The 26,029-nt window shown below is 63.4% G+C and overlaps 1 protein-coding gene across 1 annotated transcript; it reads left to right on the top strand.

Annotated features, from left to right (window-relative positions):
- Window positions 1–3,335: 3,335 nt before the first annotated feature.
- Window positions 3,336–21,966, top strand: ARHGEF19 (Rho guanine nucleotide exchange factor 19). The gene is made up of 15 exons (XM_039508575.1): window positions 3,336–3,964; window positions 7,207–7,599; window positions 8,262–8,358; window positions 9,264–9,340; window positions 9,853–10,103; window positions 11,956–12,116; window positions 12,582–12,734; window positions 14,106–14,235; window positions 16,037–16,111; window positions 16,710–16,799; window positions 17,560–17,723; window positions 19,034–19,192; window positions 19,870–19,949; window positions 20,405–20,509; window positions 20,616–21,966. The coding sequence occupies exons 1-15, from the start codon at window positions 3,340–3,342 to the stop codon at window positions 20,771–20,773; spliced, it is 2,718 nt and encodes a 905-aa protein (XP_039364509.1). The 5' UTR covers window positions 3,336–3,339; the 3' UTR covers window positions 20,774–21,966.
- The last annotated feature ends 4,063 nt before the right edge of the window (window positions 21,967–26,029 follow it).

The raw sequence follows: 26,029 nt of genomic DNA, 5'->3' as shown, positions 1-26,029 counted from the left end.
AGGGGTGGCCGGTTGTACTGACCGTGTGAACAGGCCTCGTGCTGAATTCTCTGCCGCCCACTCCCCGACTCCCACGCAGTCCCCGTGGCCATGGGGCGAGGGTTCTCGGCCAGTCTGTGACGGGTGTGACCTGGGCAGCCATGCGGCGGTTTCACCGGCCGAGCAGGGGGGAAGGCGACCAATCAAACAGCCGCCGCGGGGAGCAGCCCTTTAGGTTTTCCAAGGGCCTTCGGTGTCGCCGAACGCAGGGCGAGCGCTGGTACCATGAGCTCGCCCGGAGCAGTGTCTCATTGTTCATGCAGAGGAGTCACCGCTTCCCTCCTGAAAGTACCAGTGTCGTGTGTGAAGTGAGCCAGGGCGCTGCTGGGTTCCCTTGGGCAAGTCACCTCCCCTCTCCAGGCCTCAGTTTCCCTGGCCCCGGTTGTCCAGTTAGAATTGTACAGCGCTTGCCACAATGGGGGCCTGGTCTCAGCTGGGGGCTCCAGGTTCTACTGTCGTACAAAGAATAAATCACAGCATCTTGCCCACTGAAAGGCCCAACGCCAGGGGGACCTGCCCCATTGACCATAGCGAACTCAGACACTGGTCCCTTGAAAAAAGGGATCTGGTCTTAACCCGCCCAGGGGCCATTCCCTGCAGAGTACGGGGGGTAGCTCAGTGGTTTGAGCATTGGCCTGCTAAACCCAGGGTTGTGAGTTCAATCCTTGAGGGGGCCATTTAGGGACCTGGGGCAGAACACTTGAGCTGGGGGTTGGACTAGATGATCTCCTGAGGTGCCTTCCAACCCTGATATTCTAGGGCGGCTCTGCCCCTGAGTTTGTTACCACGAGAGGCAGATGCCAGGCACATCCTGTAGGATCCTTCATCAGGATCTTGCAAGGCTCCCAGGCCAGCGGTGAGGTTGAGAACCCAGAGGTGGGAGCCCTGTTTGGTGCCATTGGCTCTAACCCGACTCTGTGGCCCCCTGTGCCATCAGGAATGGTGGGCCTGGAAGGGGGTGGATGTTCCTCCAGGCTTTGTGGTGGGCTGGCACCACCATGGAGGGAAGCTCCAGCTCTTAATGACAGGTGCCCCCCAGGGTTGGCTGGCTGGGATAGGCAGCACCCATGGACCTGACCCCCTCCCCACCTCCGGAGGCCCTCAGCAAAGCCCCGAGGCGCTGGCTCTGGCAGGAGTGGGAGGGCACCTGGGGAACGCCCGCTGGCTTGGCTCCAGCTCTGGAAGCCTGCCCTGTTTCCTTACCCCCGGGGACAGTGGAGATCGAAGGGCGGGAAAGGGAGCACCCGGCTGGCGGGGGCCGGGGCCCATCCCGGGGCGCTGTGTGGATTAAAGCGAGCCCGGGAATCACACTGGGCAGCGCCTGGCATGCAGGCGCCCTGTGCCCGCAGGGGCACCTCATGGCCCTCCGGGCTCTGGTACATTCTGACCGGCTGCCCCCCCCCCCCCCCTGGAGAACAGCCCGGCTCAGCCCGTGTAGCGACGGCGAGGTCCGTGTCCCTAGCCAGCGTGCTATGGGGGGGGATTGTAGGGTGGCCACCCGCCGGGCTGTGAGCTGGGACCGCCGGGCCCTGCAGGAGACTCCTGCCTCCTGCGCCTCAGGCGCACACGGGAGAGCGGGTTACACTGGCCCTTAGCCACCTGGGCACCTAGAAGCCGCTGGGGCTTCTTACAGACCCCTTAGACTGCAACCCCCCTTGGCAAAGGGTGGGTGCCCCCCCCTCGTCCCCACCAGCACCTCGTCCATCTCCTCTGGGGTAGGGTCAGTCAACTCCTCCCCTCCCCTGCTCCTAGCATGGCCATGCGATGGGACAGCAGGGCGGGCCTGATGGAGGAGCAACCAGGACTGCTGGCACTGCCACCCCTGCGGCTTCATGAGCCAGAGGGGACCCTGCGAACACAGGAGAGACCTTGGTCCGACGCCGCCCTCTGGGCCTGGCCTGGCAGGGAAGGTCCCATGTGGGCAGCCCTGCCATAGAGCGCTGCACCCCAGCATTTCAAGGTCGGGTCATTAGCCCCATTTTATTGATGGGAGGTGGCTGGCTCAGGAAGCGAATCCAGCTCCTCCGTCCCTGAGCTCCACCCGCAGCTGTGTCCTGCCCCGGGACTATGATCACAGCTGGGGAACGCCACTGGCTCCCATGGAGCTACAGTGAATGACTCCCGGCGAGATCTGGCCCATTGGCTTCAATGGTGGTAGGCCGAGTTACACCAGCTGAGGATCTGGCCTTCTCCTACAGCCCCTCTTAGGGAGCAGATCACGGGGAGACACGTCCGTGTTCCCTGAGCTCGGCCCCCTGAACCAGCTGATCTGCTGCCCCCCCCCCCAGCGGGCGAGCCCCGAACCCAAACCAACTGCAGGAGTTTGTGACTTGGGAGCCCTCCCGGGGGCCAGCGAGGGCTTGGAGCTGGCAGGGAGCGGGAGGCTCCGAGGTTCCCGGGGGGCAGGGGAGGAGTTTGGCAGAGGAGAGCCGGGCAGCTGCAAATGCTGGCAGGAGGTTTTGTTCCATAGCTGTTTGCCTGTTGGCAGGGCTCAGAGCCCCGGTCTGCCAGGCAGGGCTCTGTCTGGGCGGCAGCGAGGGCGGGACAGGACGAGGGGTGCAGCGGGGGGTGTCTCTGTACCGATTGCAGCCCATGCCCCTGGGTCCCCTGTCCTGAGCCCAGGCTCTCCCAGGAGGAGTCACCGTGATGGGGAACAGGTGCTGGGGGAGCACGGACACGCCAGCCCCAGCTTCTCCCAGCAGGAGGCGCTGTGGGAAATGGGGCAGGAGCACTGGCCGTGCCGGCATTCCCAGCTCCTCCAGCCCCAGCAGGAGGCGCTGCAGGGAATGAGGCAAGAGCAGCAGGTCTCATGGGGGACCCGAGTGTCCTGCTCGAGCCCACACGGCCGAGGAGGATCTCGAACCCAAGTCTGCTGCCTTGCAGGGCTGCCGGGCATGTGCTGATGTGCGCAGTGGCCAGGCCGCATCTTGGGAGCCGACAGGGAGTGGGGATGAAGGGTGACATCTGGAGACGGGTTCTGAGATCCACTTGCAGAACGGGCAGACGGGTGCCCTGTTCCCCTTCCCCTCGGGCTGGCCAGGCCCAGGCCAGCTGGGAGAACTGGGCGATTTAATGGTTGCTGCAGACGCTACCCTCTAATGGGGGGTGGGAGACTGATCCCATTCAGAGACACACCCCCCCACTGACCCAATTAGCTCCCCACTCGCTCCCAGCCAGATCTTGGGGGGCATTTCTGGCCCTGGCGTCACCTCAGAGTGGGCCCTGGCCCGTGGCCTGCCTGTGCCTGATGCGGTCCCGTTGTTTCTCCCCTCCAGGTCTAGGGCAGGCCGGCCCTCAGTGATGGAATACCGCCCCCGGCCGGACTTCCAGCCCCACCTGACGTCGCTGCCGTACCGAGCGGGGAGCCAGCGGATGGGGATCCTCACCGTGGGCGGGTCCCAGGCCCTGGGGGACAGGCCTTGCCGAGCGAGGCACCATGTGGCCGTCTGCAAGCAGGAGAGTTTGTCCTTCGTGGAGCTCCCCAACCTCCAGCCTCCTAGTCAGGGGGACTTTAGTCTCGTCCCGTGCTCCTCGGAGGGCTGGGGGCTCCTCAGCTCCCCCAGCAGCCCCACGGATGGGTGGGGAGGCCTGCAGCTGAGCCCCGAAGGCTGGCCCCCCTGCCATCACAGCTACCCAGACTTCCGCCCCAGGCTGGGCTGGATCCCGGACTCCGGGGTCCCCTTGGGAGGTGATGCTGCGAGCGGGAGCTCCGGGACTCACCCAGGGGCAGCAGGGATCGCTGCCCCCCAGGGACGGCAGGGGGTGGGGAAGGCGGACAGCTGGCCTCACGGCACCACCTTTGAGCCACGCTCGCCCCACAGCGACTCTTCTCTCCACAGCGTCGTCAGCGGGCCCACGAGCCCCCTGCTGCTGCCCGAGTCCCAGGGGCGAGGATCCCACGGGGTGGAGAAGGAGAAGCTGGCCTGTGAGTATTGCGTGCCGGGAAAAGGCTGGTCTCATGGGGGAGCCTGGACAGGAAGGGCAGGCAGAGGGGGTCTGGCCACATCTTGGGGGTGGGAGCCCTGCCCACCCTGGATGCCCCTTCATGAGTACCACACAAGCTGGGGGTCTCCGAGAGGGGGCGTCTGGCAAGGCATGCCAGGGAGGAGGCACAGAGCTGCAGGCCAGAAGGGAACGTTTATGATCTTCCAGTCTCCCCTCCGGCCATGCTCCTCCAGCACAGGGGTGAGGCCTGTGGGGTTCGAACAGGAGCAGGGGTCTGGTCCCAGGTCCCCAGCTGCAGGTGGCCCCAGCTGCCCTGCAGTGGCGTAAGCGCCAACCTCCGGGCGGAGCCTTAGGGCAGAACCCCCGACTGGTTGTGAGTTCAATACGTTGATTTCACCAACCAAGGAGCAAGAGCAAACTCCTGTCACTGCCCTAACCATGGAGTCCCAGCCAGTCCCCCTGGGCCCCCTGATCTGTCTCGCCCCCCGGGTGAGCCTGCCTTTGTGATGGATGGATGGCCCCTTACACCAAGGATCACAGAATATTCTGATTACTTCCTGTCCCACAGCACCGGTCGCTTACCCCAGGTCAATAGCACGTTAGAGCCTACACCAAAGACAACGTTTGTAGCCAATCCTGTAATAAACAATCTGAAGGTTTATTCTAGAGCAGCAGTTTTCAACCTTTTCCCATCTGTGGAGCCCTAACGCGTCTCGAATGGAGGCCCGGACCCCTTTGGGAATCGTAGACACGGTCTGCGGACCCCTTTGGGTCTGCGGCCCACAGGCTGAAGGGCAAAGACGCCCCTCAGGGCTAACCCAGGCGAAGCCCTGGGGATCTTTTGCTTCTGCCTAATAATCCTTGTCCTCCTTCCCCCCACATCCAGGCAGCATAAAGATGCCGTTCCTTCCATTTAGGGCTTTTCATTCCCTTCCCCTCTTCTGCTCTGAGCTGCAAACTCAGCTAATGGGAGGAATTCACCCGCATGCCTCATCTTCATTGGGGAGAAAGTCTTTTGTCCTCTTTAATGTTCCAGGCTAGTCCGCCTGGCGCGATGGGCCTTCCTTGCTGGGCAGACAACCCCTGCCGTGGGGGCCCAGCATTTCACATGACTAAGGCCTTGGCTAGACTTGCGAGTTACAGAGCACTGTACCTCATTCCCCGTCCACACTGGCAAGGCACGTACAGCACTGTGTCTCCACAGCTGCAGCGCTGCTGGTACTCCACCTCCCCGAGAGGAATAACAGCTGTTGCGTAGCGGCTGAGACGCTGCTGTCCAGTGTAAATGGGGAGTAACGTTACTACGTGGTGATTGACCTCCGGAAACTCCCCATAATCCTTTTAACTGGAGCGGCCTCTCTTGTTTTGTTGTGATCTCTGGAGGAGGAAGTGCCCTTTCAAAGCTCTGTTTTGGGGGTTGCTTATCAAAAAACCAAAGACAGCTACTGCATGAGTGAGAGGCAGGCAGGGGGCTCTGTTTGGAGTGCTGACAGCTAATGTTTGCTTGAAGAGAGGTGGTGGTTGGGGTCTGTTTTGGTGAGTGGCTGCTTATTTTTTATTTTATTTTTTTATAATTGGAGACATACCAATCTCCTAGAACTGGAAGGGACCTTGAAAGGTCATCGAGTCCAGCCCCCTGCCTTCACTAGCAGGACCAATTTTTGCCCCAGATCCCTAAGTGGCCTCCTCAAGGATTGAACTCACAACCCTGGGTTTAGCAGGCCAATGCTCAAACCACTGAGCTATCCCTCCTCCCTTTTTTCTTATCTGGTCTATGAGAAAAAAAGAAACAGCTGCTGTTTGCTTTCAGTGAGTGAGAAGGGGTGGCGGAGGGAGGAGGATCTGAACTTACAAGGCAGGGAGCTGACACACTCTCAGCATCCCAAAAACCCACTCTCTCCCCCCACGCTCCCTATCACTCCACCCCAAAACCCACTTGAAAAGCACGTTGAACGCTGGGATAGCTGCCCATAATGCACCACTCCCAATGCCGCTGCAGATGCTGCAAATGTGGCCACGCCAGTGCGCTGGCAGCTGGCAGTGTGGCCAGGCTGCAGCACGTTCCCTGCTGCGCTCTCCGAAGGCGGGTTTAACTCCCAGCGCTGTACAGCTGCAAGTGCAGCAGAGGCCTAAGTGTCTCTCTCCTCTCTGGCGATTGACACGGTCCCAGAGGCTCACAAGGCAAACGCTCAAACGTTGCCCTACAATCCGGGCTGCGGGCGTTACACGTGAGACGAACGCCGGCGCCACGCACCAACAGGCCGTCGGGTCAGAACGCTAAGCACACTCGGATAATTCTAGTGCCTGTTTCCACAATCCCAACACCCAGCTGTGTAGTTATCCGTAGTCAGCGGGGGCAGGGGGACCGTGGCATGAGCTGGCACCTGGTCTGCCAGTGTCACACCAGCGCTGGAATTTACCTCCCGCCAGAGCCTGGATTTGGGACCCCGCCAGGGATGCCAGTTTTGGTTGGACGTATTCCTGGAAGTTTCATTGCATGACTCCCATGGGCCCAGCTAATTCCATCTGGAAACACGTCTGCAAACAGTACCGTGCAAACACGAGCCCACAACTTTGTTTGCTGATGCAACTGCACGTTGGCTGCTCATGCTGCACCTAGAGGGAGGAGGGCCTGGTGGCTGGGAGTGAGGAGGCCCAGATTCTATTTCAGGATCAGCCTTTGGCTTCCTCTGTGCCTCAGTTTCCCCCTCTGTAGAACAGGGAACATCCCATCTCACAATGGGGGCAGAGGGGGGTGCAGCTGTGGGGCTTGATTTGCTGCGACCCCGTGGCCAGAAGCTGCTGTAAAGGTCGGGCGTTGTTGTGAAAACAGGTAGGGACGGGCAGAGATGGGCTCAGCATTCTGGGGTCCCGGGGGTGGAAGGTTATGCACATGCCTTGTGGGTGTCATGTCCCCTACTGGTGATTAAGCCACAGAGAGGATAATAGCCTTCTGCTGCTGCTAGCGGGTGGAGCTCCTCCTTCAGCTCAAGTGGCAGAGGTCTGTGCTAGCACTCCTGGGCTTAAGCCCTACTGATGCCCCGTGTGGCGGTAGCACCGTGAGAGGGTGGCAGGCCCTGAGTTCCAGGGGATGGAGCAGCCCCATGTGCTGTCTCCCCCGGGCAGCTCCGCTCCGTTGGGCCCAAGCAGCCCTGCTCCCACATGCACCACTTCCCTGCTAGCTGGGGCCTAATCATCACCGTGGCTCCTCTCTCCTTCCAGGGAGGAAGATCAGGGTCTACTCCCCCGAGACCCTCAGCGACACGTCCCCCAGCCTGGATGGAGACGCCGTTTTCCCGGGGTCCCCAGTCCACGAGGACGGCAGGCGTGCGGGGGAGCTCGCGCTGCGGGGGATGGAGCTGCTGGACCCGAGGCCGGCTCCTGAGGGGCCTCCGCACGCGGTGCCCGAGACACTGGACCTGGCGCTGCCCCCGTGCTCGGCTGGCCGGAGCACCAAGGGCTCGGCAGAGCAGGAGAGGCGGCGCTTCTCGGCCTCGGAGCTCATGAACAAGCTGCAGCTGGCTCAGCGCAGGGCCACCTTCTCCCTCAAGCTGGGCAAGTCCCTCTCCGCCAGGAGTGCTTCCAAGGAGAAAGGGGCTTGGGCGAGCCAGGAAGGTACTGGGATTCTCACACTGGGCTTACTGGTCACACTGGTATGGTCGGTTTGGGGCCTGCCTTTCTTTCTTTCTTTCTTTCTTTCTTTCTTTCTTTCTTTCTTTCTTTCTTTCCGTTGATTCCAACGCCCTTTGCATCAGATGCTCCATCTCGCCTTAGCGGCAGGTTAGCGGCTTTCACGCTATGGCGTACGGGCCTGTGGTCCTTGGTGCCCATCCTGGGGGACCTCCCTCCCGGTGGCGAGGTCTGGGAGTGGTGATGGTGGTCCACAAGGCCTCTCTCGTCGAGTGGTCCCCCCGAATGGAGACGGTGGAGAACCGCGTTCCTGGGAGGAGACGCGGGGGGAAGGGGCACATCTGTAATGCCAGCTCCGTCCCCCGACCCATGTGCCTTCTCTCGGACTGGCAGGGAAAGCGTGAGAAGGGGGTGGAGTCGCCATGGCCGTGGCGAAGGGATGGGGTGGAATCCTGGACCGCTTTCCCTCTCTGCCCCCATCATCGCACAGGTGCATGATGGGATTCTCCCTCTTCCCCTGAGCTGTTAGGTCTGTTCGAGGCAGGTTAGCGATGGACCAGTGGAGGCAGGGGAGGAAGGGTGCCCTGACACAGATGCCAGCCCAGCTCCTCCCTGATCGGCTGTGAAGCTGCCGTCCATCCTTGCAGGTAAACCGAATGGAAGGGAGCAGAGCCGCAGGAGCACGGGCAGCGATGGCCTCCCATCCCCAGAGTTGCCCAGCGAGCCAGGGAACGTCTGGCCCAGGTAAGGCCAGCGGGGAGAACCCACGACCCTAGGGGGGTGTTCCCAGCCCACCAGAAGGCCCAGGCGAGGGGGCAGGCTGCAGGGATCTGGACCGTCGAGAGAGGGGGGATGGAGGAAGGTGACGCCGAGTTCCTCAGAGCAGCTGGATTTCCCAGGACATGGGCTGGTGGGGACTGGGCTGCAAACCCAGTTATCGGTGAGCGCTGTGAACTGGACCGCAGAAACCCAGCGCCGCCCAGAAACCCAGCGCCGCCCAGAAACCCAGCATCCCGATGGAGAAGGGGGTGAGCCCCTGGAATCCACCCTGTGGGCCCGAGCCCGGCCCCACAGTGTGGGGAGTGTGTTCCCCATTTCACCCACTGCAGCTCCCCAGGCACGTCTGAGCCAAGGGGAGAGGCACACGAGAGGCGTTTCTCAGCCCCTCTGGTTTCTAATTGTCTTTTCTCGCTCCTTGTTATTTAATTTTGATTTTTTAAAGATCCTAAAATAACCAGTAAATGATCCGCTCAGTGTTCAGCTGGCGCTAACAGCTGGCCAGGCAGGCGGGCTCTGGCCACGCTGGTGTTTGGAAGGGGGAGGGACACCCAGCCCCACGGCCCCACCCTCCTCGCAACATGCTGATGGCCTTGCAAGGTGCATGTCACCCTCCGGGGCTGGTGCGATGCCTGTGCCAGGCGCAGGCGATGGAGGAGCAGGGCCGTGCCCATAGGGCTGGGTGGGGCGGTGAATGTAGTGAGAGCCCCTGGTCCCGCTGTCACTCCTGATCGGCACTGGGATGAGCGAGCTCAGGATCAGGCCCCATGGCGTGACTCAGCCCCCAGGCCCTGATCCTCCACCCTACAAGTCAGTGTGGGGGGTGCAGACTCCAGCCCTCACCCCCCACCCCCGTGTGTTCCCCTCTGTAGGAGCGAGGCGGAGCCGGGTGGGAGCCCGAGCGCTTTGGTCCAGCACGAGAGGCGGCAGTCGAGGTTCCTCCTGAACTGTAAGCAGCCGGCTCGCCCCTCCCGGGGGATTTCCCCCCCCCCGCCTTTAGGAGCCCACGTCCCAGCTGGCGGGACAGCCGTGCCGAGCCCTTTAACGCCGGGGCAGGGATCACGTGCCCCCCCCCCCAGCCAGCCACTGTGCCCCTATCCCTGGGCGTCTGCTGCCTGGTCCAGAGCCAGCTGGCAGCACAGGGCACAGACGCCAGAGAGACGTGCCTGCCTGAAATGGGCACAGAGGGAAGGAGCTGCCGGCCTGTGCCCCTGGCCTGGCTAGATGGCAGAGAGCAAAGCCGGCATGGACCCTCCCCCCTGCTCTTACAGCCAGTCCCCTTCTCCCCACCCCGGCCCCTAGCCATAGTGCCAGCCAGTGCCCCACCCAGGCTCTGCCCGCCTGGGGTTACGCTGGGGCCCCACGAGGGTGCCCCCTTCACCCTGGGGATGGCATCTCGGTCCCTGCTGAAGGGCCCCTCGGCCCAGTGCCTGGACGCTGACCCCCCCCCGACCCCCGTAGCCGTCCTGTACCAGGAATACAGCGACGCCGCCATCACCCGGGAGATCCAGCGGCAGCAGCGGGAGGACGCCCTGGCGGAGGAGGAGGAGGCTGCCCTGGCGCCGCCCAAGACCAACCTGTCGCCCAGCAGCTCGTTCCGCTCGCAGCGCTCGTCCCGCGGCTCCACCTTCTCGCTGTGGCAGGACATCCCGGACGTGCGGGGCAGCGGGCTGCTCGGCACCATCAGCCTCCAGGAGTGCAAGCTGCAGGAGGTGAGGGGCCTGGGCACCGGGACGCAAAGTGTTTCCCAGCGCCCGGTCAGCCGTCACCCACACAGAGCCGGGCCTGGCATCAGCCCCATCCCGGGACCCCAGGGCTGGCAGGACCCTCCTGGGCCGGCGGGTTCCTGCCATTGGTGCCATTGTTCCTAGGCCCACATTGGCCGTTAGCTTCAGTCGCTCTTTCTCCTCCCTGCCCCCCCCAATGCATTCATAGGGCCATCACCAGCACTGGGCTAGCGGGGGGCTGCGGGTCGGGACTGAGGGGCACCGGGAGCTGGGGGAGGGGGAGCCCAGGGCTGGGATATCAGGGGGCTGCGGGTCAGGGCTGAGGGGCACTGGCTGGGGGAGGGGGACCCCAGGGCGGGAATAGCAGTGGGCTGCGGGTCAGGGCTGAGGGGCACTGGCAGAGCTGGGGGAGGGGGGACCCCAGGGCGGGGATAGCAGGGGGCTGCGGGTCAGGGCTGAGGGGCACCGGCTGGGGAACTGGGGAGCCCAGGGCTGGGATATCAGGGGGCTGCGGGTCAGGACTGAGGGGCACCGGGAGCTGGGCAGTAGGTGAGGGTGGCAGACCCAGCAAAGCAGTAGAAAAGCTGATGAGGATCGTGCACCTTGGCAGAGCTGCAGGGCCCAGGAGGTCGAGCTGCACTGGGGAAGCACCGGGCTCCGGCAGGGAGGCTGCTGCTCAGATCCCGGGATCACCAGGTTTGGGTTGGGGAGTGTGGGCAGCACCTGCCCGTGCTGGGTCCGGCTCTCGCCAGGGCTGCCAGGCTAGGACTTTGGGGAGCCCCCGGATCTGTGATTCAGGAAATGCTGAGACGCCCCCAGGAGGGCGAGGGGGCAGGGGAGGGGCTCAGGCTCTGCCTCCTAACAGCTGATCTCTGCAGCGCCTGCTGCTTGCACTGATCGCTGGTGCTGCACGCCCCGTCCCAGAACCAGCGCCCCCGCTACAGCGGCCAACTTTCTCCCCCACCCACTGCTCCGCCTCTGCCCTGAGGCCCCGCCCCTTGCTCCGCCTCTTTCTCTTGAGGCCCCCGCTACCCTCTCTCCCCCTGCCAGCTGAGCATGGCTCTAGGGGGGAGGGGTGATTAGGGGAGGGAGAGACAGGCTCCGGGACTGGGGGGGTGAGTGGGGCAGGGTGGGGGAGGAGAGACAGGCTCCGGGACTGGGGGTGAGTGGGGCAGGGTGGGGAGGAGAGACAGGCTCCGGGATTGGGGGTGAGTGGGGCAGGGTGGGGAGGAGAGACAGGCTCCGGGATTGGGGGTGAGTGGGGCAGGGTGGGGAGGAGAGACAGGCTCCGGGACTGGGGGTGAGTGGGGCAGGGTGGGGAGGAGAGACAGGCTCCGGGACTGGGGGTGAGTGGGGCAGGGTGGGGAGGAGAGACAGGCTCCGGGACTGGGGGTGAGTGGGGCAGGGTGGGGAGGAGAGACAGGCTCCGGGACTGGGGGTGATTGGGGCAGGGTGGGGAGGAGAGACAGGCTCCGGGATTGGGGGTGAGTGGGGCAGGGTGGGGAGGAGAGACAGGCTTGGACTGGGGGTGAGTGGGGCAGGGTGGGGAGGAGAGACAGGCTCCGGGACTGGGGGGGTGAGTGGGGCAGGGTGGGGCAGCCGCTGGGACCCCTCTCCACCAGAGCCATTCCCGAGTGCTCGGCTGCCCCTCCAGGCTCCGGCAGCAGCTGCTGCTCTTCCCACCCCCCAGTGGCGGAGGCCGGTTACTGCAGGTAACTGGACTTTCACTGTCCGGTTGGTACTGCTGACCGGACACTGCCAGGTTCCCTTTCCGAGCAGACTTTCTGGTTGAAAACCAGACACCCGCCCCCCCGCCCCCTCGCTCTCGCCCCGGCAGGCCAAGTTTGAGCTGATCACCTCGGAGGCCTCCTACATCCACAGCCTCTCCATCGCGGTGCAGCACTTCATGGGCTCGCGGGAGCTGAGCGACTGCCTGGGGGCCCAGGAGAAGCAGTGGCTCTTCTCCAAGCTGCCCGAAGTGAAGGACGTCAGTGAAAGGTCAGCGCCTCCCAGGGGACGGGGCCTTCTGGTGCTGCTGGGGGGCGGGGGGGTGAGGCAGGAGTGAGCCGAGGGGCCGTTTCAGGTGACCTGGGAAGCTGGTTCAGGCCCTTGTCCCTGCAGCTCTGCGCAGCGCCCTGGTCCAGGTGGGCCCAGGGTCTGGAGATGCTGGAGCTCAGTGCACCATGGGGTTGTGGGGCAGACGGGTGGCGCTCTCGGGCGCTCTCTTGTGGCCCCGTCTCAGGGTCTAACACCTTAATCCAGGGCTGGGGGGAGCTGAAGACCCTTCTCCAGACAGGAGGGAGACCAGTCCCAACGGTGCCTCGAGCGTCCCCGGGCGTGGCCAGGGCATTGGCATAGTGCCCCCGCCCAGTGCTGGGAAAGGCGGGTGGTTTCCTCGGGGCCGGCTGGGCCGGGATTCGCCTGCCCGCTAAGGCCCCGTCTCGGCCCCTGGCTCCCCGGCAGGTTCCTGCTGGAGCTGGAGGAGCGGCTGGAGGGCAACATCCTGCGCTTCGACATCTGCGACATCGTGCTGGGCCACTGCCCGGCCTTCCGCCGGGTCTACCTGCCCTACGTCACCAACCAGGCCTACCAGGAGCAGACCTACCAGCGCCTGCTGTGCGTGAGCCCCCCGCCCCGCGCGCTGAGTGCCCCTCGCTGCCTCACAGCGCCGCCCCTGGGGGGCCACGCACGGGAGAGCTGGGCGGGGGGATCTGGGCTGGGGGCGGTGAGCAGGCGGGGGGGCTCTGGGCTGGGGGCGGGTGAGCAGGCAGGGGGCTCTGGGCTGGGGCGGTGAGCAGGCAGGGGGCTCTGGGCTGGGGGCCGGTGAGCAGGCGGGGGCTCTGGGCTGGGGGCCGGTGAGCAGGCGGGGGCTCTGGGCTGGGGGGTGAGCAGGCGGGGGCTCTGGGCTGGGGCGGTGAGCAGGCTCTGGGCTGGGGGCTCTTGGCTGGGGCGGTGAGCAGGCGGGGCTCTGGGCTGGGGCGGTGAGCAGGTGGGGGCTCTGGGCTGGGGCGGTGAGCAGGCGGGGAAGCTCTGGGCTGGGGCGGTGAGCAGGCGGGGGCTCTGGGCTGGGGCGGTGAGCAGGCTCTGGGCTGGGGGCGGTGAGCAGGCAGCAGGGAGCTCTGGGCTGGGGCAGTGAGCAGGCGGGGGCTCTGGGCTGGGGGCCAGTGAGCAGGCGGGAGGGCTCTGGGCTGGGGCGGTGAGCAGGCGGGGGCTCTGGGCTGGGGGCCGTGAGCAGGCGGGGGTGTTCTGGGCTGGGGCGGTGAGCAGGCGGGGGCTCTGGGCTGGGGCCGTGAGCAGGCGGGGGTTCTGGGCTGGGGGCCGTGAACAGGCGGGGGCTCTGGGCTGGGGCGGTGAGCAGGCGGAGCGGTTCTGGGCTGGGCGGTGAGCAGGGGGCTCTGGGCTGGGGAGCTGGTGAGCAGGCGGGGAGCTCTGGGCTGGGGGCCGGTGAGCAGGCGGGGTCTCTGGGCTGGGGGCTGGTGAACAGGCACGGGGGGATCTCAGGATGGGGGCCGGTGAGCAGGTCGGGGGAGCTGTGGGCTTGGGAAGGGGGGGTCCCCTGTGTTCCCCACAGCCTCCTTCAACCTTTCCCCCATCTCTGTGTCCAGCCCTGTCTCCTCTGAGCTCTTCAGGGATTTGGTCCATCAGGGATGCTGGACGGTTCTCACCAGCTTCCCCTTCCCACTACCTCCGCCCCGGCCTGTTCGAAGGCTCCTGTCCTGCCCTGTCCGGGATCCTGCTCGTTCCTGCGGGGATGTCTCCCGGGGGGGAGGGGGGGGCAGGGCTGACAGCTCCTGGAGGAGCCCCCGGGTGCTGCGGTGGAGAGCTCCGGGTGCCGCAGCGCTTGCTTGCGGCCGGATCCCACAGCCCACTCATGTCAGTGGAAAGACCTCCGCCGACCCGGGTGGGCTTTGGGGCCCTGGCCGGATGTGCTGCCCCTGGCACCCCAGCTCTGGGGACTCGCTAACGTTCCTGTCCACGTTTCTCCAGGCAGGACAATCCTAAATTCCCAGGGATCCTGGCAAAGCTGGAAGAGGGACCAGTGTGTCAGCGCTTACCTCTCACCTCCTTCCTCATCCTGCCCTTCCAGAGGGTCATGCGCTTGCAGATGCTGGTGGAGGTGAGCTCGGGGGGGGGGGGGGGCAGAGGTGTAGCTGGAAAGTATCAGTCCGGCCAGAGCCGGCCAGGCATTAAAGGGAAATGCCCTGAATTATAGGGCACCAAATGCAATCTAAGGCCTCTCTCTGCCACTGACTCACTGTTCGTCCCTGGGCACATCGCGTCCCTTCCCCGTGCCTCAGTTTCCCCGTCCCATGCGGATACCCCACCTTTGTGAAGTGCTTGGAGAGCTGCAGCTGAGGAGGGCTCAGTGTTACTACACGGCCCGTTGTTTGGATTCTGTTTGTTTTGTTATTACTTGGGCCGAATTCCCGATGGGCTCCCTGGGGGCTGCGCCCGAGTGACAAGCAGAGTGAAGCCATTGTCAAAATGGCGGGATGTCCCCCGGAGATTGTTAAAACCCATGTCACATTTCACCACCCACCAACGCCCTTTCTCTCGGTGACGCTACACTGGTCAGTCTGAGGCGCTTTCACTTTCCATCTCTCATGCCGAGCCCAGGCCTGTGGTGTTAGCAACCAACGACTCAGGGCTTGCTTAAAACCTGGTTGCAGGGCATTCAGGCATTTCTGCTGGCTAACTCTCTCTGTAGCTCAGAGATCAGGTCCCACCAAACTGCCAGGTAGGGGTGTTTTAAGTGCCTTACAAGGGCAGCAAGTGCCATTTTACGGATGGGGAAACTGAGGCACAGAGGGGCGACGTGGCTTGTCCGGTGACCTGCTACCACCCTTGCCTCTTCCTTATACCCCACTCGATCCACACACCCTTTCTTTGGTACCCGGCGCCTAACTCTGCGTCCGGAAACAAACTCCCTGCACTGGCTGCCGCCGCGGTGCTTAGGGGAACCAAGGGCGGCAGCGTGGCCTGGTGGATAGAGCCAGACCTGAGTGTTATGCCCAGCTCTGCTACTGGCTTGTTAGGCAACCTCGGGCAAGTCATAGCCTCTTCGTGCCTCAGTTTCCCAGCTGGAAAATGGGGGTGAAGATCCTGATCTCCTTTGGGCTGTGCTTTGAGATGATAACAGAGCTGTCTGAGAGCTGGCTATTATTGTTATTTAATGTGCAGGAGAGACCAAAGCCGCCATGGAAAGCTACCGATTGGCACTGACACTCTAAGTTGCCCTGAGATTTCCCCAGCTGCCTGGAGCTCCCAGTACAGGGTGGGAGGGCTCAATATACACCCCTCCCCATACTGTAAGTGTTACCCCCACGGCCAGGTACTGTGCCCGGGACCAGGACTGTTATTAACTAGCTCGAGTGTCCTAAGTTGTTTTTTAGGACACACTGGACGCCGTTCCTCGTGGCTCTGGACGGGGCGACAGTCCCTGGCACCAGAGAGGGCGGAATGGATTTGGCAGCTTTTGCCGTCACTTTGCCCTGGTCTGTGTTAGCCAGGAGGCCAGAGCAGAGCGCGAAGGGCCCTGTAAAGGTTTGCCCCAGGGGCAGGGTCACAGTGCATCAGGCTCAGCCTACACCAGCCACGTCCCTGGCCACGGAGAGCTCACAATCGTTGGGCTACCGAGCGCCCGTGCTGAGATCAGCAAAGTCCCCCTGGCTTCACAGGGCGCCAGCCGAATTCGACCTCGAACACGCTACAGGTCTGAGTCTGTAGCTCCGGCATCAGCCGGTGCCGTTGACCCGTTCTGCTCCTGGGGCACTTTGCGTTGGGTTCATGCTACTGATCTGTGAGGCCGGTACCGGTCAGGGCTGCTGATCTCTGGTGCTGAGGGGTTCGGCTTGGGACTGACACCTGGGGCGTCGGACGCTTCTTAAGTCGATGCGTTTTCTGCCTCCTGCTTGCAGAACATCCTGAAACGCACGTTGCAGGGCTCCCGGGACGAGGCCACGGCCACCAAGGCCTTCAACCAGCTGAAGAAGGTAACTGGCGAAGGCCAGGACAGGCTATCAGAATGGGATAACATCTCTCCTGTGGTTCTGTCCACGTGGGCTGCGAGGACCAGGCCGGTGGGACAGCAGGCTGGGCACTGCTTCGTCTCTGTGACTGGAGCTGTGTGTGTGTGGAGAGGGGAGGGTGTACCTTGGGGCCTTTCTGATTTGGGGGGGTGTGTGACTGGGGCAGGTGTCCTTGCAGGGAGAGTTGTGGCCTCTCTGTCGTCTTGGCCCAGATTCTCCATGGCACTGAGTAGCAATGCCATGCGGCAAAGAGGGGACTGTCAGGGAATCGCTTACACCTCGGCAACACCCTGGGTGTTGGCATAGGTTAGAGCAGCTATGGGGCAGCTCTAACTTCCACCAGCTGGCAACAATGCTCCCCGTGTCCCCAGAGGACTGTATGCCAGCCAGGACTGTCTGGAGCACAGGGCTCTCTGGGGATGATGCCGGGGCCAGTTCTGCTGGCTCTGTGCCATCTGGTGGAGATTCTCAGCTGGCCGGCCCTGAGGGCTTTCTGGCCCCTCTGCACTGGCTGAGCGGAGATTCGGCGTGGTGGCGGCTAACGGCTCCCTTGCCTCCCCAGCTCGTGAAGGAATGCAACGCCAGCGTCCAGTCCATGAAGAGAACCGAGGAGCTCATTCACCTGAACAAGAAAATCCACTTTGAAAGTAAGGTGAGCGCGGGGACTCGTGTGGCAGGAAGCGGACGGGGGGCAGAGTCCTTGGAAGGTCGGTTTCCCCCAGAAAGCAGTGAACCCAGAGAACACAGACCGAGACTGGATCTCCCCTAGAGAAAATACAGCCAGGGTGTGTGTGTCTTGGGCCGTGTGCATCTTGGGCCAACTCCAGGGACTGCAGGAGATCCCACGGGGCGAATCAACCAGATCCTCAGCTGGTGCCAATCTGTGTGTCCAGTGGAGAGCGACAGACGTACGCCCCGTGGGGATCTGGCCCTGGGCTCTGCACAGGGTGTGCCCCCACCCAAAGGTGTTCTAGCCACAGACACATCTGGGGTCGACACTGTGTGAGTTCGACAGGGTGACGCTCGGTCGGCCCTGCCTCAGAACCCAGGCTCCAGTGGGGTTTGAAGTCCAATCTCGTAGCATGCAGGTGATGGGCTCTGAGTTCACACGCTGATCTGGGCTCTGGATGCCTTGTCCATATGGCCACATACTCCTTCGCGCTCTGTATCTTTCACTGATCACCCAGCCACCCCACCCCAACCACAGCCAGAATAAAATCCTTACTGAGCCCCAGGCTGCAGCTGAGCCCCTGGGCTCCAGCAGCCAAGCCCCTGGTGCAGCTACATCATAGGAGGTTCACGTTGGACCATTGATGTGTCCTGGTCTGGTGATCCTCGTGTCTTTGGGATGGAGCCTTGCATGCCCTCCCGGCTCTGACGTCTCCTCCTTTCTGGGCCGGGGCCCTGGGCAGATCTTCCCACTGATCTCGCAGTCGCGCTGGCTCGTGAAGCATGGGGAGCTGGCGGAAGTGGACATGCAGCTCAGCAGCACCCTCGCCGCCAAGTTCAAGCTCTCCACCAAGACGGTGTATCTCCACCTCTTCAACGACTGCCTCCTGCTCTCCAGGAGGAAGGAGTGAGTGGCGGGGCAGGGCGGGGCGAGCTGCGTGGGACGGATGGGATAGTCCTGCGGCGCGTGGGTCTAGCCGGCCTGGCTCTCCTCCGCTGGAGTTCACGTGCTGGCCCCCTCGGACTCACGGGGCCGGAGGAGCAGGAGGAGGCGGTGGGACGAGACCCTGGGCTAACAGGCTGTAGATAGCTCTCCTGCCCACTCACGCTTGCCCCGGTGCTGGGAGGAGAAAGGGTCACAGCTCGGGAGCAGGTGCTCGAGGCTCCACATTCACCCTGAAGTTGGTGCTCTGAGCCCAGACAACTTTGTGGTGGTTTCTGGCCCGCAGGGGTGAGGTCCCGGCGGCGTCTGGGGGATGCGCAGCCTGTAGGGTGTCACGGAGTCCCCGGGTGATGCTCTGGAACTGCTCCCCACCAAGCCAGGCAGGACTCTGGAGAGCCTCCTCTCCCTTGGAGCAGACTGTCTGCAGGGCAAGAAGCTCACACGGCTTCACCTCCTGGGTCTCTCCTTGGAGCATTCAGCATCCTCTGCCCCTCCGTGTGCTTCCCACAGCGAGTCCCCCCAGCGGGGTCCTGGGGGAGCCACAGGGTCCTGCACCCCCACTTCGCAGTCAGATGTGACTCAGCCAGCCAGTAACACAGAGGTTTATTCGATGACAGGAACAGGGTCTAAAACAGAGCTTGTAGGTACAGCGAACGGGACCCCTCAGCCGGGTCCATTCTGGGGAGCAGTGAGCCAGACCCCCCCTGTCTGCACTTCACTCCTCATCCCCAGCCAGGTCCCAACTGAAACCCCCTCCAGCCCCTCCTCTCTGCTCAGCTCCTTTCCTGGGCCAGGAGGTCACCTGACCTCTTTGTTCTCCCCCACCTTTAGCATCCCCTGGCAGGGGGGAAGGTCCCTGGCCATTAGTTGCCAGGAGACAGAGTGTTGGCCAGAAACTGAGGCCCCCACACAGTATTCAGGGGAAACATTAAGAACAATCCCACTTCGTCACATCGGGTGACCAGACAGCAAATGTGAAAAATTGGGACAGGAGGTGGGGGGTAATAGGAGCCTATATAAGAAAAAGACTGAAAAATCGGGACTGTCCCTATAAAATCGGGACATCTGGTCACCCTAGCAGCCTGGGCCCGTCTGTCATCTGGGCAGGCCCCAGAGTGGAAGCCGATCCTGCCCGTACCTCGTTTCCCAGTTCCCTCCTGCACAGGAGCAGCGTGTCCCGCTCCCCAGGCGTCGGCGCCTGCCACGCGCCGGTGCTGAGCACCGGGAGCTGCTGCCCCTCGGTCACCATCTCTCCCTTTGCCCGTCTCACCCAGGACGGGGAAATTCGCTGTCTTTGTTCACGCCAAGATGCCGGAGCTGAAAGTGACCGACCTGAGCAGGAGGCTTCACGGGGTCCCGGGACAAATCTTCCACCTCCAGCTCTTCGACAGCCAGCGGCTGAAGCACCAGGTCTTGCTGCGGGCACAGACCGAGTGAGTGCCCAGTGGGGCAGGGCCGTCTCCATGGGACACTCAGCTCCCCAGGGGAGGGGGAGAGGAGGCTCCTGCCCGCTGTCACCTGGCTCGGGTGAGGGTTACGCACCAGCCTGGGACGGGAGCCCTTCTTGCTGGCCGGCTGGTGGGGACCTGGCCAGCGGAGAGCCAGCATTTCTGGGAGCTGCGGCTGAGCGATGGCCGGGGACTCCACCAGCAGGGGGCCTGCTGAGCCCTTGAGCAGCGCCAGTGTCCCAGCAGCGGGCACAGCTGACATGGGCACCAAGCCCGCCTGTGGCAGGGCATGACACGCGTCCCCCAAGCCACCAGGCTGCCGGGTAGGGAGGGACCCAGCTGGCCCCGGAGGCGGGCTCACCGGCGTGGGGACCATAGAGAGCTCGTCGGGGCGGCTCCACCAGACTCCAGCCAGGACCAGAGCTGGTCCACAGGCTGCCAGCTTTGGCCCTGCCCCCGGGGCTGGATCAGAACCGTCCCGGAGTTCTGGGGCATCTGGGGCTGGGATTTGGGTTTGGCCTGTGGAGCTCGGTGACCCGCTGCCGATCACGGCTCTCCCCAGTTCTGAGCCTGTTCAGGTCAGGGGGTCGGGCTGGGTGGCTCTGTGGGAGCCTCGCCTGTCCTGGCAGGACTGTGCTGACCAGCTCCGTCTGGCCCCGCAGGAGCGAGAAGCAGCGGTGGATCTCGGCAATGGTCCCCTCCAGCCCCCAGACGGACAGGGAGCATGTCACTGAGAATGCAGGTACCCCTGAGAACGCGCCCGCCCGCCTCCTAGAACCCAGCAGGGGACCAGCCTGGTCGCACATCACTAGGGAGATTTTGTCCCCGGTGGAACCTTGAGGGTCCCAGCGTGGGTAGGAGCAGCCGGCCACAGGCTCCGTGCTCTTCCCCCTGCTGGCGCTCCAAAAGCAGCACCTCCATTTCCCTCTGCCGGGGGCTGCACGTGTCGGCCGATCCTCGCTCGGCACGTGGCCCGAACGGCTCCGACCGGCAAAAGGCAGCAGCAGAATCCCAGCTGCAGAGGCTTCTGCTCCTGCTGCAGCCCAGGCCGCTCCAAGCGAAGGCGATAATAACCGGAGCATGACAATCGCTGCGTTTCCCTCAGCACCTTCCCTCGGATCCCAAACCCCGCTCACAAGGGCCCTGTCTGGGGTCCCGGACGGCGCGTGACCCTCTGTGTCTTGCTGCTGCTTCCAGATACCGCCCAGGTCCAGTGCATCAAGGCATACAAGGCCCAGGAGCACGACGAGCTGAGCTTGGAGAAGGCGGACATCCTGGGGGTCAAGACGAGGACCAGCGACGGTGAGGGGTCCTGGCTTCGTCGCTCTTCTCCCTCAAGCCCCCGAAGTGGCTGGCAGGCCAGGCAGTGCCACCCGCCCTCCCTAATGTTTCCTTCTCTCCCGCCCAGGCTGGCTCGAGGGGATCCGCCTGTCGGACGGGGAGAGGGGCTGGGTCCCTCAGGGGCACGTGGAGGAGATCACCAGCTGGGGTGCCCGGCTGCGCAACCTGCGTGAGAACGACCGGCTCAAGCGCGCCACGTGCAAGCTGGAGGAGGAGCAGGCGTGAGCCGGCCGGGGGAGACCCTGGGAACACAGCCGGAGCCCTGCAGCGTGGGCAGGACCATGTACCCAATGCTGGGGGCAGGGCTGCCAAGCCAGCGCCCTGGGCACACCCACTGAACTGCACCGGGCGACGGTAGCAACAGGTGGACGATCTCCTACGGCCTCCGCGCTCCCCACTGCTGACTCAGGCTCCAGGGAGGGAACGAGGCCCCGGGAACCCTCTCCACAAACAGACCTGCTGTTCCGTGCTCCCTACGTGGTTTCCTGGCTGCTCTGGGTGGGATCCTGGCCTGCTCCCCGCGGGCACGGCCAGCCGGGGGGAACCATCTGGCAATGAATTCTCTGCCCTGGCCCCTGTCTGAAACAGGATACTGGGCGAGGGGGACCCAGTGCGGCCGTTCGCGTGTTCAGGCAGCACACACTCAGAGCATCATCTGCCTGGAGGGCAGGGACCAGCCAGGCAAGCGTCTCCCCAGCTGGGATGGGCCCCTCGCGGGGGGAGCAGTGCGCCACCTCCACGGCCCCCAGGCTTCTCAGGGGCAGGGTGGGGGCACGTTCCCACTGCTGCCAGCCTGGGCCAGCATCACTCCAGGGAGGAGGGACCCCGTTAGTGATCCCCAGAGCTGCCATTCTTTGAGGGGGGCTGCAAGGCAGGGGGTCGCCTCCCAAACAGCATCGCCAAAGCCGGGCTTCAGGCCCCTCCCCTTCCCTGGAGGTTGTACTGCTCTGCCAGCCTGGGCACCGCTGGCCTGGCACCCTGCCCCTGGCGCTCCCCCGCGATGGCCTGGGGGGCTGGATCTGCCTCGTTGTCATGGCAGGGGCCAGCCACGGCTCCCTCCACCACTGCCCGGCCCAGCTCAGCTCCTGTCTTGGCCCGGACGGGGTGGGGGGCCAGGATCCTCTGCCCACGGCTGGGGGGTCTGCAAAGGAGCCAGGGCGGGACCAGCCCCTGCTGCCGTCTCACCCGCTGTTCCAGCCTGAGCCGAAAGAGGGAGACGCCGGGGCAGGGGCTGGGTTTGCACGGACTCCGCGTCAGTAAAGGCCTTAATTCGCTGCTGGGGGACGGGTGTTTCTTTCACTGGTTCCATTGGGCCATGCCCACTGCTGGGCTGTTCCCCTCCTGAGCTGCCCCCCCCCCAGCTCCGCTGGTGCCCCTCAATCCTGACCTGCAGCCCCCTGCTATTCCCCTCCTGAACTGCCCCCCCCAGCTCCGCTGGTGCCCCTCAATCCTGACCTGCAGCCCCCTGCTATTCCCCTCCTGAGCCGCCGCCCCCAGCTCCGCTGGTGCCCCTCAATCCTGACCTGCAGCCCCCTGCTATTCCCCTCCTGAGCCGCCCCCCCGCCCTGCTGGTGCCCCTCAATCCTGACCCGCAGCCCCCTGCTATTCCCCTCCTGAGCCGCCCCCCCGCCCTGCTGGTGCCCCTCAATCCTGACCCGCAGCCCCCTGCTATTCCCCTCCTGAACTGCCCCCCCCACCCAGCTCCGCTGGTGCCCCTCAGTGGACAGGGATTCTCCATTGCTATGGCAACGCACCTCAGTCCTGTCCTGCTACCTCAGCCCAGGGCTCCTCCTAGCTCTGCCACTGCCCCTCAGTCTTTCTCCCCTGCATCCGCTGCTGTCCCAGCTGTGGCTGGGCTGTTCCCGACTGGTGCCCTGCGCAGCTTGCAGGTCACTCGCTTCTGCCCATTGGCCCCCCACATGAGCGTGGCCTGCTTGGTTATTTAGCACATGCTTAGCCCAGGCCCGGCAATCACCCACCGCCGAGGGGAACCAGGGAGGTGTGTTGTTGGGAAGAAGAAGAAGATCAGGGTTGGAAGGGACCTCAGGAGGTATCTAATCCAACCCCCTGCTCAAAGCAGGACCAATCCCCAACTAAATCATCCCAGCCAGGGCTTTGCCAAGCCTGACCTTAAAAACCTCTAAGGAAGGAGATTTCACTACCTCCCTAGGTAACCCATTCCAGTGCTTCACCACCCTCCTAGTGAAATAGTGTTTCCTAATATCCCACCTAGACCTCCCCCACTGCCACTTGAGACCATTGCTCCTTGTTCTGCCATCTTCTACCACTGAGAACAGCCGAGCTCCACCCTCTTTGGAACCCCCCTTCAGATAGTTGAAGGTTGCTATCAAATCCCCCCTCATTCTTTTCTTCTGCAGACTAAATAAGCCCAGTTCCCTCAGCCTCTCCTCATAAGTCGTGCTCCAGCCCCCTAATTATTTTCATTACCTCCACTGGACTCTCTCCAATTTGTCCACATCCTTTCTGTAGTGTGGGGCCCAAAACTGGACACAGTACTCCAGATGTGGCCTCACCAGTGCTGAATCGAGGAGAATAATCACTTCCCTCGATCTGCTGGCAATGCCCCTACTTATACAACCCAAAATGCTGTTAGCCTTCTTGGCAACAAGGGCAACAAGGGCACACTGCAGACTCATAACCAGTTTCTCGTCCAATGTAACCCCCAGGTCCTTTTCTGCAGAACTGCTTCTTAGCCATTCGGTCCCTAGTCTGTAGCAGTGCATGGGATTCTTCTGTCCTAAGTGCAGGACTCTGCACTTGTCCTTGTTGAACCTCATCAGGTTTCTTTTGGCCCAATCCTCCAATTTGTCTAAGTCCCTCTGTATCCTATCCCTACCCTCCAGCATATCTACCACTCCTCCCAGTTTAGTGTCATCTGCAAACTCGCTGAGGGTGCAGTCCACACCATTCTCCAGATCATTAATGAAGATACTGAACAAAACCGGCCCCAGGACCGACCCTCGGGGCACTCCACTTGATACCAGCTGCCAGCTAGACATGGAACCATTGATCACTACCCGTTGAGCCCGACGATCTAGCCAGCTTTCTATCCACCTTACTTCTTTAACTTGCCGGCAAGAACACTGTGGGAGACGGTATCAAAAGCTTTCCAAAGTGAAGATAAAGTCAACGACCCCCCGACCCTGGGGGTAGGGCGAGGGGCTGGATCCAAACCTAGACCCAGATCCAAACTTTGCCAGAGGCCCCTGATGAACGGCAGAACCAACCAGCTGGACGTGACCAACCCAGACCTTTGGATCGGGCCTGTCTCCAGCCCAGCACGGGCCTGAGCTGAGCGCTGCTGGGGGGAAGCGCTGGACAGCAGCGCAGTGTGCAAGCCCCGACCCCAGGGCAGGAGCCATCGGGGCTGGGCTGGGGGAGGCGAATGGCTGGGAGGTGCACCCCAGGGCTCTCCGTGGCACAGGATTAGCAGGAAGGAGCCAGGTGTCCTGGGGGAGCGGGTACCGTGTTACTGGCTGACGGGCTGGGCCGTCTCTGGCAGGGGCGAACCTGGGCCCTCAGTGGAGCTCCCCTGTTCCCAGCGCCTGGGCCAAGGGGTTCTGTGACTTTGCTCTGCTGGGTGACCTGGGCCCTGCTGCAGACTGCGGGTGCCCTCTCCGTCCGGGGGCAGCAGGACCAAGGCTGGCGCTGGTGCCAGCCCTGGGCTCGGGCCAGGGTGGTAGCGAAAGAATCAAAGACAGGTTGTCACGGAGTGCGGGGGAGTCAGGGCCCTGCACCCCCAGCTTCCTGCGGTTCACCAGGATTCTCAGCCAGCCAGTAAAGCAGAAGGTTTATTCAGATGACGGGAACACAGTCCCAGACAGGCCTTGCAGGCACAGACAACAGGATCCTCCCCAATTAGGTCCATCTTGGGGTCCCGGGAGCATCACAGCCCCCTTGGGGGGGTCAGAGCCCCGTCTGTCCTTCCCTCCGCTCCCCAGCCAGCTCCTGAAACTCCTCTCACTCCAGCGTCTCCTCCCCCCCCAGCCTTTGTTCAGCTTCCCGGGCAGAGGTGTCACCTGGCCTCTAACCCCTTCCTGGAGTCTCACTGCTCAGCTTTTCTCCCTCCAGCCAATCTCCCAGATCGTCCTCCCAGGCCAACACTCCCCACTCAGCATTCACAGGCCACAGTAAGAACAGTCCCAGTTCCTCACGCAGGCCCTCTTGTGTGCTGCAAAAGAGGCGGCTCTGGGGGCCCAGGCCGGAACCAGCCCCCCCTGCCCCCAGTGCTGCAGGTGGGGAGAGCATCAGACGTAAACAGAGGGGCCAGACTCACGTGCTGGAGTAAATCGGGGTGTCTCCTTGCTGCCAGTGGGGTTATGCTGGTGTAAGCGATGGGAGTGTGGCCCCAGCAAGCATCTGAGCTCAGGGGGGCCCATGGGACTGGGCCACTACAGCGTCCCTCTCCGGCACCGGGACCAGGGGAGGAGGCACCTCGCAGCCCGGCCCCCCAACCTCGCCCAGCAACTCCCCGCCCAGTGCCAAGCCCAGCCTGGGTGCTGCAGAGAGACAGGCCTGGCCGGGGCAGGCCAAAGTCAAAGCAAGGGAAGGTCCCTGCCAGCCCTCAGCCAGCCCCGCAGTGATGCCAACTCCATCCCCATAGCCGGAAGTCACCAGACAAATCCTGAATGCAGCTGTTTAAGCTCTCAAAAGGAATCACAAATGTCACCAAACAGAACTGCGCGCGCACACGCAGCCGGCTCCAGACCCCAGCGCGCCAAGCACGCGCTTGGGGCGGCATTTTGCCGGCAGGGCGGCAGGCGGCTCCGGCGGACCTTCCGCAGTCATGCCTGGTCCCGCGGTCGGGTAGACCTCCCGCAGGCATGACTGCAGATGCTCCACCGGAGCCGCGGGACCAGCGGACCCTCCGCAGGCACGTCTGCAAGAGGTCCCCCGGAGCTGCGGGACCGGCGACCGTCAGAGCGCGCCCTGCGGCGCGCCGCCCTACTTGGGGTGCTGGGATTCCTAGAGCTGCCCCTGCGCGCACACACACACACACACGCGCACACACACACACACACACACACACACACACTCTCTCTCTCTCTCTCTCTCTCTCTCTCTCTCTCCATTCCACGCTCTTCTCACTACGTTCTGTTCGACACCAGGACGCTGTCATCATCAGGAGGGCGCCCCCTGCTCTTTGGGACGGGCGCTCGGTACAGGGCAGCCCAGCCCGGCTGGGGTTGGTTCATTTCGGCCGAGCCTCCCTTTCTTGCCAGCCTGGATCTGAGCCGACGGGTGAGTGAAAGGAAGAGCCCAGAGCCACGGGGAAGGGGGAATTCACCTGACCTGAGCTCGGCGCTGCAGGGAGCCAAGAAAGTAGATTTAAAAACAAAACTCTGCTAGCTGGACCCCTTCCCCCTGCTTCCAGGGGTTCATTTCTGAGCTGCGAACCCCAGGCCAAGCCAGGGGAAGGCGTAAAGGGGAACTGAAGTCAAGCCAGCTCCACCTTTGATC

The sequence above is a fragment of the Mauremys reevesii genome, linkage group 21 (genome assembly GCF_016161935.1).
Source record: "Mauremys reevesii isolate NIE-2019 linkage group 21, ASM1616193v1, whole genome shotgun sequence".
NCBI lineage: Eukaryota > Metazoa > Chordata > Testudines > Geoemydidae > Mauremys > Mauremys reevesii.
The sequence above is the reverse complement of the archived record's forward strand: the minus strand, read 5'-3'. Positions and strand labels throughout refer to the sequence as shown.

What these genes read in the sequence shown, in the direction of transcription:
- ARHGEF19 (XM_039508575.1), top strand. Translation starts at nt 3,340, where the DNA reads ATGGAATACCGCCCCCGGCCGGACTTCCAGCCCCACCTGACGTCGCTG. An exon ending in GGCTTGGGCGAGCCAGGAAG is followed by an intron (nt 7,600 to 8,261) that starts GTACTGGGATTC and finishes CCATCCTTGCAG; the next exon opens with GTAAACCGAATGGAAGGGAG. An exon ending in CCAGGGAACGTCTGGCCCAG is followed by an intron (nt 8,359 to 9,263) that starts GTAAGGCCAGCG and finishes TCCCCTCTGTAG; the next exon opens with GAGCGAGGCGGAGCCGGGTG.